This window comes from Phacochoerus africanus, chromosome 4, assembly GCF_016906955.1.
Source record: "Phacochoerus africanus isolate WHEZ1 chromosome 4, ROS_Pafr_v1, whole genome shotgun sequence".
Classification (NCBI taxonomy): Eukaryota; Metazoa; Chordata; class Mammalia; order Artiodactyla; family Suidae; genus Phacochoerus; species Phacochoerus africanus.
Window position 1 is genome coordinate 15,247,434 of NC_062547.1, and position 10,940 is coordinate 15,258,373.

The following is a 10,940-nucleotide window of genomic DNA, read 5'->3' on the forward strand; positions in this document are numbered from 1 at the left end:
ACACATTTGAGAATTATAATGTGTAAGTTCACACACACACACACACACACACACACACACAGAGGCTCAGGAGTATGGGGCACTGAGATGACTTGGAAAAGTCACTTGGATTTAGAATCAGGAGGAGAAACCTGATCTCTTGTAGACAGCCCAGTGTTTTCTCAGTAAATTGCACATCCAATGTTCCCCTATAGAAATTTCTGCAGTGACCGGTAGTATATTTCTGAAGAGATGTAAATCATCGGGAAGAAAGTAAGAAAAATAGGGGGAAAAAAAGTGCTGGGGAAAAAGGCCAAAGACATTTGGCACAGTGGTTACTGTAGTTAATTTCTCAGAAATGCATGCTACGTCTTTTCATAATTAAGAAATGTCATTTTCTTTTATTCTGTTATAGGTAATTCAGGCCTCTCAGGAAGGTGTTACTTCCTAAATGGATTTCCTCACACTTCCCAACAATGTGACTGAATTTGTTCTCTTGGGATTCACACAGGATCCACACTTGCGGAAAATACTCTTCATGGTGTTTTTGTCCATTTTCCTGTTTACTTTGATGACCAATCTGTCCATTGTCATTACCATCTCCCTCAGCCCCACACTTTCGGCCCCCATGTACTTCTTTCTCACTTACTTGGCCTTCATTGATGCCTCCTTCTCCTCTGTCACCACCCCCAAAATGATTTTTGACCTGCTCTATCAGAGGACAACCATCTCCTGGGGTGGCTGCATGACTCAGCTCTTTTTGGAACACTTCCTGGGGGGATCAGAGACCATTGTGCTCATTGCCATGGCTTATGACCGCTATGTGGCCATCTGCAAGCCTCTGCACTACACAACCATCATGCGCCATGGGCTCTGCCAGCTCCTGGTGGTGGTGGCCTGGGTTGGGGGTATCCTGCATGCCACTGTGCAGATTATTTTCACACGTGAGTTGACCTTCTGTGGTCTCAAAGTCATTGACCACTTCATGTGTGAGTTCTTCTCACTGTTGGAACTTGCCTGCAGCAATACCTACAGGCTTGGAATTGTGGTGGCAACTAACACTGGGGGCATGTGCTTGCTCATTTTTTTCATGCTGCTCATCTCCTACATTGTCATTCTGAGCTCCCTGAAATCCCATGGCTCTGAAGGAAGATACAAAGCCCTCTCTACATGTGGCTCCCACTTTACAGTAGTGGTACTCTTCTTTGTCCCTTCTTTCTTCATCTACATACGTCCTGTGGCCACTTACCATGCAGACAAGTTGGTGAGTTTGTTTTATGCAACCTTCACTCCCATGTTAAATCCAATCATTTATACAGTGAGAAACCAAGAGGTGAAAATTGCCATGAAGAGATTATTGAAGAGAAGAGTAGCTTAAGATGTTTATGATACCAAGAATTTGATGTTTTATGTACATAGGGAGGATTATATCTACTGTAAATTATAAAGGAACACTAGGAAATTTTACAGATTAGTTTAGTGAAAAAAAAGCCCCAAACTATCATTTCTTGATTACTTAATAGTGGCTAGGCATTATTAGGCATTTTGATAACTTTTACTCTACTTTACCAAGGCTTCCATGTTCATGTTCATAGCTTCACAACAGACAATGGAAAGAACAACTATAAAACCCTAGTTTGATGATGATAGAGAATGTTTTTCTCCTGTCCTACTTCTACTTTTCTAAATTCTTCATATATGTTACTTGGATAAAATTGGCTTTTCCGTAGGATCTTAATCTCAGAACTTCTTTTAATTTTGCTTAGCTTGTGTTCAAGCAAATTGGCATAAAAATTCTTAAGTAAGGTACATAATGAAGTTGCATGAAGGAATCACTGCTGATTTTTTTTTTATGTAATGTGAATTTACCAGAAACAAAAGGGAGGCACTTAGAAAAAGGGATAAGAGTAATTCAGAATCAAATATTTTCTTGGCACAAAAAATAATCCAATAATTGTGAAATTACTCTTAATTTGCTCTATTGTCTTAAAAATCCTTATGTCTCAGTTTTTCTTGCATATAAAGGACACATTTTCATTTGCCATATCAGACTTTGAAGAGACATTTGAGGTAAGCATAAGCAACTTTTATCAAGTTTTGGCAATTGGTATATGACTAGGTTCCAAAACTATTGCTCTGTTGGTCTTATACACACACACACACACACACACACACACAATTAAATCCTTACCATCAGGCATAGTCACTTCAGTTGAATTATCCACATAATAAAATGATGGTTCCATTATCATTATCCCCATTTTACAGAAAAGCAAATTGAAGACACGAGAGTTTAATTTACTTGCCTCACATCACGTGTGGTTTTCTCATAAATTGTGTCAGGATAATTAGAATGCAGCTTTCTTTTGAAAGTTTTAGCTACAAACTTTCAATTCAGGTCTTTAAAATGCAGTCTTACTTTCTGCAATTGAAACATTGTCTGTGATATGTTGAGGTCTAGAGATAAGAAAATTACCTGCAGTCTTAATGCTTTGTTTGTCATTTAAGGAGAAGGTGTTAATATGTGGTACCCTTGTCTCATGTGTAGCAATATACTTCAGCAATATTGGTTTTTTTCCTCTTTTTGCAAGTTCAAGTTATGCCACTTCACTTTTACAGAAGACTAACACTAGTATAGTAACAAGTTTTTTGTTGTTGTTGTATTTTTTTGCGTTTTTTTTGTTTTTTGTTTTTTTGTTTTTTGGTTTTTTGTTTTTTTTTTTTGTAAAAGCAAAAATCCCCTTCAGATTTCTTTTCTGTTAGAGAAAACAAGTACTAATATTATTATTCATAAAACCAAGTGGCTAAAGTGAACTTTCAGAAATTGTGCTGCTCTGTGCATGTGGAGAATATCAGGTCATCATACCTCATCACATAACTATTTATAGATCAAAGATTCTCTGACTGCAACACTCCAACTCATGTTACTTCCACAAATATCACTTTCTCCAACTCAGTGGTCAGCAAGAGCTCTTTCTGCCATAATTTAACCAGATATTAATGCCCCAACCATGGTATTAATGTGACTATGTTTACTCAGTTGTGCCTGGCTGACTCCAAGGAGGTAAGAACATACCATGGAGAAAAGAGTGCCAGCTAGCTCAATAAGTAATAATGGGTCAATTGGACAGCTACAAGTAAAGAATGAAATTTGAACATTCTCTAACATCATAATAACATCTTAATCTCACATGAAAAATAAAGACAAAGTGGATTAAAGACCTAAATGTAACCCTGATAGATAAAACTCAGCATAAAACATATGCAGAATACTTTGACTTAAATTGCAGCAATACTTTTTTGATCCACCTCCAAGAGTAATAGAAAAAAAAACCAGAAATAAACAAAAGGAATCTAATTAAATTTAGAAGGTTTTGCACAGCAAAGGAAACCATAAACAAGAAGAAAATACAACCTATTAGAATAGGAGACAATCTTTGCAAATGATGCTACCAAAAAGGAATTAATTTCCAAAATACACAATCAGGTCATACAGCTCAAATAAATAAATTTTTTTAAAAAATCAGGATTTCCCATAGTGGCTCAGTGGAAATGAATCTGACTAGTATCCATGAGGTCACAGGTTTGATTCCTGACCTCTCTCAGTGGGTTAAGGATCCAGTGTTTCTGTGAGCTGTGGTGTAGGTCATAGATGAGGCTCAGATCTGGCATTGCTGTGGCTATGGTGTAGGCCAATGGCTACAGCTCCAATTTGACCTCTAGCCTGGGAACCTCCACCTGCTGCAGGTGCAGCCCTAAAAAGACAAAAAATAAAATAAAATAAAATACAAAAATATAAATAATAAGCAGAAGGAAGACATTCCAAGGAAGACATTCAGATAGGCACATAAAAAATCCTCAATATATCTAAATAGTAGAGAATGCAAATCAAAATTAATATGAGGTACCGCCTCGGACTTGTCAGAATGACTACCATCATAAAGTTACAAATAATAAATGTTGGAGAGGGTGTGGTAAAAAGGGAACCCTCCTTCACTCTTGGTGGGGATGGACATTGGTACAACCACTATGGAGAAAAGTATGGAGGTTCCTTAAAAAACTAATCATAGACCCACCATATGACCCAGCAATCCCACTCCTGGGCACATATCCAGAGAAAACCATAATTTGAAAAAACACACACACCCAAGTATTTATTGCAGCACTATTTACTATAACCAAAACATGGAAGTAATCAAAATGTCCATTGAGAGAGGAATGGATAAAGAAGATGTGGTATCTATATATAGTGGAATATTATTCATCCATAAAAAGAAAAAAATAATGCCATTTGCAGCAATAGGAAGGGAGCTTGAGATTATATAAGTGAAGTAAATTATACAGAAAAGGACAAACATCATACAATACCACATATATGGAATATAATAAAAATTATACAAAAAACTTATTTATGAAACAGAAACAAATTCACAGAGTTTGTAATCAAACTTATGTTACTATAAGGGAAACTGTGGTTAGGGAGAGATAAATTGGGAGGATGGGAATACCATACTGCTGTATATAAAATAGATATTTAACAAGGATCTACTGTATAGCACAGCGAAATTTACTCAATAGTGTTTAATTATCTATATGGGAAAAAAGAATGGGTATAAGAATATGTATAACTGAGTCATTTCGATGTACACCTGTAACTAATACAAATTATAAATCACCTATTCTCCAATAAAATTAAAAAATAAAAAATTATATTCATAGTTATTTCCAGAATGTCATCCATTTGAGCATCTATTCACATTTTTTTAAATGATTTGTATTCCTTTCCCATTAATTGCTTATAAATAAATCTTAGTTGCTTCTGTTTTGTGTGTGTGTGTGTGTGTGTGTGTGTGTGTGTGTGTGTGTGTTTTAAGGGCTGCACCAGTGGCATATGGAAATTCCCAGGCAACAGGATGAATTCGAGTTGTAGCTGCTGGCCTAAGCCACAGCCACAGCAATGCCAGACCTGAGCCACGTCTGTGACATACATTGCAGTTCATGGTAATGCAAGATCCTTTGATCCACTGAGTGAGGCAGAGATTGAGTCTGCATTCTCACGTACACTAGTCAGGTTCATTACCACTGAGCCACAATGGGAACTCCCAAATCTTACTTGTTTTGATTGCTGATATTTTCTAAACTGTTTTGAATTGTATGGCCATTTTCACAATATTTAGTCTTCCAATTCATGAACATGGGCTATCTTTCCATTTATTTGTGTCTTTAATTTTTTTCATCAATATTATATATTTTCATCAATGACGTATATTTTTCAGTGTACAATATTTCAATTCTTTATTGAATTTATTCCTAATTATTTTTATGATACTGAAAGTAGGATTGTTTTCTTAATTACTTTTTTGATCAGTTCATTGTTAATATAGACAAATGCAACTCATTTTTGTATGTTTTAGTATCCTGCAACATTTTTTGATTTTTTTTTTTGTTAGGTCTACCTGTTCAGGGTACAAATTTTTGCATTTTCTATATATAAGATCATGTCTGCTATGCAGTTTTTAAGTCTGGCTTCTTGCCCTTATTATCTTGTATTTGAAGTTTTTGCATATCAATAAGTCTATTAGTGGTCTATTTGTTTTATTGCAGAGTAATATTCCATTGTGTGGATATATCACAGTTTTTTCCCTCAACTAATAGATATTTTAGTTGTTTTTAGCTAATTGAAATTATGACTAAGACTGCTATAATATACATGTATTGTTTTTGAAAAATAAGCAAAGCAGAACAAATATGTAATAATTATTTTAAAGGTACTAAATGTCAGAAACGACTGACAGTGATCACTGCAAGATGGGAAACAAGTTGAGCTCTAGGATTTTTACAGCTTGTTACCTTTAAAAATTTTCCATGTTGTGGTACAGAGAAGGATATTTTAAAAGGTTTCCTGGTAGAATCCCTGAACTGAAGAGATAAAGATGAGGCTCTGAGGAGATCAAGGCAGCTAGAATTCTGAGAGTATAATTTTGTAGAGGATAGATGTCTGGACCAGGGGTGGGGGAAGGGGCTGCAGAGGAGAAGAGAGAAAGAGAAAGGGACTGAGACGGCAAAAGCTTGGGAACAAAAGAGGATCCCTCTCCACTGCTCATCAGAGTGCGGAAACATGAATGCATTTGAGGAAATTACCTGAAGCTGGGGAAAGATTTACCCAGATGGATTAAAAAGAAGAGTGCTTGGTGCTCACATTGGACCAGGAATTGCGCCTATCCTCACCAGTGGTAAATCTAATAGTTTTCAGGACCAGTGCTTAAAGTGATTACTTAGAAAGTTTTTACTTCTGTAGTAGGACATAAGCATCCTTAGACTGGACTTTTCTCAAGAACAGACTCAAAAACAGTATCAGGAGTTCCCGTCGTGGCGCAGTGGTTAACGAATCCGACTAGGAACCATGAGGTTGCGGGTTCGGTCCCTGCCCTTGCTCAGTGGGTTAACGATCCGGCGTTGCCATGAGCTGTGATGTAGGTTGCAGACGCGGCTCGGATCCCGCGTTGCTGTGGCTCTGGCATAGACCGGTGGCTACAGCTCCGATTCAACCCCTAGCCTGGGAACCTCCATGTGCCGCGGGAGCGGCCCAAGAAATAACAACAACAACAATAACTGCAACAACAAAAGACAAAACAAAAACAAAAACAAATATCAGGAAAAAAAAGAAAGAAAAGAAAGGGAAAAAAAGAAAATATCCAAAATAAGCAAACTAAATATCATGTATAGAATGTAGTGTTTTTGTTAATATGAGGTGTTAATCTAATTACTCTCCTTGTGATTGCCTTGTTCTATACTTGTAGAAGGTTTATGCTGAGTCCACTAAATATATCAGGAATTATATTAATTGCCTCCCATTTTTGAAAGTGTTTATGTTAGATTGGTACAATTTCTTGATAAGTTGTTATATAAAATTAATTTGATTAAAGTTGTTTGGTGTGAAATTAGGATAGTATCATTCTAAATAATTTATTTAGTTATTAGGTGATTCCAGTTTTTTACGATTTTTCTGAATGTTTAGAAAGTTGTGTTTTTTCATTGCAGTAGTCTATAATGTTTTAATTGGCATTATAATCTCCTAAATTCATTGACCATGTCATTTTATTATCATTTTTATTGATATTAAACTACAATCATATTATTTTATTAGCATACTTTCATCATTTAGAAGGCATTTATAGAATTCTATTAAATTTTCTTGCAGTTTAAAATCAGAAAATATATCCACTGAAATTAGCTTGTGACACATTCTTTCTTGCTTTTTTATTTTTACTTTTTAACTTTTGTGGGAGTATAGTAGACTTACAATCTTGTGTCACTTTCAGGTGTAAAGCAAGGTGAATCAAACATAAATATGTATTCATTCCTTTTGAGATTTTTTTCCCATATAGGTTATTACAGAGTATTGAGTAGATCTTTCTTTACTGTACAATGGACCTTTGTTACTTATATATTTTATGTACAGTAGTATGTATATGTTAAGCCCAACCTCCTAATTTATCCCTCCTCTTAATGTTTCTCCTTTGGTAACCATAAGCCTCTTTTCAAAATATTTGAGTCTGGTTTTTTTTTTGCAAATAATCCTCTCGTACCATTTTTATTAGATTCTACATATAAGTTATATGATATTTGAGGAGCTATACTATAGTTAATATTGTGAATCTATATTAGTGTAAAATTTTCTCATGTTTCTATATCAAATAACATAATCTCTTTTTTAGAACTAATAGGACTCTACATATTTCAGAAAAAACAAACATGAAATAAGACACAAAAACTTGGCTCACTCCTCCCTAAACAAAGACAGCCCAGATTAATATTTGAAACATATATCTTATTTTTTATCTGCAAGGTATCTTACATGTATTATTTTGTTTATAAGCTTAGCATGTTAAGGTGGGAGTAGAATGTTTCAGAGTTGTAATTGTAATCATAAGGAGGCTAAGTTTATAAAATTATCTGAATGAACAAGGTGTATATGCAGAAAATTACCAAATCTTAATTATTTTAGAAATGTTCCTTTCCCCAGGTCTCAGTTTCTTATGATGCAAAATAAAGAAAATGAATTAGATACTGTCCCATAACCTGTTCATTTCTCAATGCCTAGGATCTGATTGTTTATTTATTTGTAGATCAAATGCTGAGCTCCCTGTCATTAAATTCTCAGAAAGCTCATTTATAATATTATATAAAAAACAGGATAGTTCTTCCACTTATGGTGAAACATGGCCAACACGTTGCAGAGATTTCCGATTTTGGAGCTCTCTTAAATTAGGATGCTAAGAGCTTAGTACTCAAACAAGAGAATCAACCTTTTAGTTTTACATCTTACTGGTTACATAATCTTGGACAAGAGAAATAAAGTACTCTAAGCCTCAGCTTTTCTCTCTATACATTGGAGATAATGTATTCATACCTCAAAGTTAAGATGAGATTAAATGTGAAAGGGGACTGCAAAGAACAAGAGCTCGGTGCATGATACTTCCTTTTAATAGCAAATTTAGGGCAGATTAGAAATGAACAGGGTGAGTAATGGATTATTAACTGACCTAACAGAGTAAAGAAAATATCTATCTTATTCTAAATTCCCCTAAGAAAATCATGGACATGGAGGACAGACTTGTGGTTGCCAAGGGGGAGGGGCACAGAGTGGGATGGATTGGGAATCTGGGGTTAACAGATGCAAGCTATTGCCTTCGGAATGGAAAAGCAATGAGATCCTGCTGCGTAGCCCTGGAAACTATGTCTAGTCTCTTATGATGGAGCATGATAATGTGAGAAAAATGAACGTATACATGTATGTGTAACTGGATCACCTTGCTGTACAATAGAAAATTGACAAAACACTGTAAACCAGCTCTAATGGAAAAAGTAAAAATCATTATAAATTATAAAATAAATAAATAAATAAATTCTCTTAAGAGAGGAGATGGAGGAGCATTCTGAGGGAAAAACTGGACATCTTTCAAATTCCCAAGTGTTTTTTGAGTCCATTCTAATGCCTCAGGATGAGAACTAGTCTTCTGATCACCTTGTTGATAAATGGATGTTAAAGAAGCCTCTTTACATTTTTGCTTGGGAGGTAATATGGGGCCAAGATCAAGATCAACACTTGAGGTTGGAGAGTCTTTATTATAACTTGAGGTCTCTTCCTCATTAACTGTATATCTTGGTGTACAGGCTTAACTTCTTGATGTCTCAATTTTCCTGTCTTCCAACCACATATAGCTCTTTTTAAAAAATATTAAATGAGATAATTTGTTTAAAATTCTTTGCACAATGCCTAGTATATATGTAGCAGTCATTATTAATTTTTGAACATCACTCATCATAATAATCTGACCTTCAAAAAGGATTTCATCAATTCCCAAATTTCAAAAGGTAAGTAGGCTTACTTTCCTTAGTCCTTACCCATCTCAGAACTTGTAATATTGCAGACACCACAAAAATGGAGAGATGAAAAAGTGCTATTTGAACCTTTAACTTCAAAGCAAGATTTAAATAGAAGCACCCCCCTCAAATAATAAAACAGAAAACCCATGGTGAAATAACACACATGGTAAGCATATATAGATTTTTTTGTGAGTGATAGTTTATCTCTAAAATTATCTCTATATTAATATCAAAAGAGAAAAGACTTTTTAAAAAGGGGAAATCATGACTCATACAAGTATAAAATGGACACATGAAAAAGATTTTATTTAGCTCATTGATTGATGAGGGAACTAGTAATATGTTATAATCAGACTAAAGGGGAATCCAGTATACTACGCTTACATTGTTCAGTCAGGAATGTGTAATGAGCTTACAAATAAATGTGACACTGTCTTTTTCTATAATGATCAGCATTATCAAGCAAACTTTCACCAGACAATTTGGTTTTCTATGGACAAGAATTATTTGCATTTTATCAGTTTTCTACAACTTAATGATTTAAAAAACAGCTAAAAGGCAGTAAAAATATGTACTGCATGGAACCATCTATCAACAAAAGTCAGTCAGTAGATCTAAGAAAGAATTGGGGAGTTCCCGTCGTGGCACAGTGGTTAATGAATCCGACTAGGAACCATGGGGTTGCGGGTTCGGTCCCTGCCCTTGCTCAGTGGGTTAAGGATCCGGCGTTGCCGTGAGCTGTGGTGTAGGCTGCAGACGCGGCTCGGATCCCGCGTTGCTGTGGCTCTGGCGTAGGCCGGTGGCTACAGCTCCGAATCGACCCCTAGCCTGGGAACCTCCATATGCCGCCGGAGCGGCCCAAGAAATAGCAACAACAACAACAACAACAAAAAGACAAAAGACAAAAAAAAATTGGAAAACATTATTAGAACCAAAGTTAAGGATTGTAACTTGAGAGCAGCATCTTAGAAGACTGAGAGCTGTTTTGCCCAATAGAAATCAAGGTAAAATTATGTAATATTGTACAGAAGGTTGTACATCAAATGATATATTATTGGCAGTTGCATAATCCAGATCTAAGTGGCATTGTAGTGGGTCATGTGACCCCTACAAGATGAAGAAAGCAGGCTATCCTTTAAGGAATTGTCTTTTTGATGCCAGAAGAATGTTGTTCTTTACTGTGGAACAGTATTCCTGCCAACGGGGGAGGTTTGGTGGATGTATAATGCAGAGTGGCAGGGGCAGCGGGAGGCCAAAGGACAGAGAATTTCTGTGTTTAAACTTTTCTTGTTTTGTCATAAAATATGAATTTTTTCATACATACAACTCCAAATCGAGCATTACAGATAATACACAGATTTCCACAGAAGGCACCCAGTCATCTTTATATTACATTTCACAGTTTCATAATAGTTTTCCTGGTAAAAGTTAATTTTATTTAACAGATAAGCATCATGTACACACTGGTTACTTCATTGGTGGAGTAATCCCTGTGTTCACATATATCATATTATTAGTAACCAGTGTGTTCATCCTGTGCCCCTTGAGGACTCACAGCTCTGCAAGTAGGA

At 35.6% G+C, this 10,940-nt stretch overlaps 1 protein-coding gene across 1 annotated transcript; it reads left to right on the forward strand.

Annotated features, from left to right (window-relative positions):
- The first annotated feature begins 430 nt into the window (after window positions 1–430).
- LOC125124051 (olfactory receptor 140-like) lies at window positions 431–1,357 on the forward strand. The gene has a single exon (XM_047774229.1). The coding sequence runs from the start codon at window positions 431–433 to the stop codon at window positions 1,355–1,357; it is 927 nt and encodes a 308-aa protein (XP_047630185.1).
- The last annotated feature ends 9,583 nt before the right edge of the window (window positions 1,358–10,940 follow it).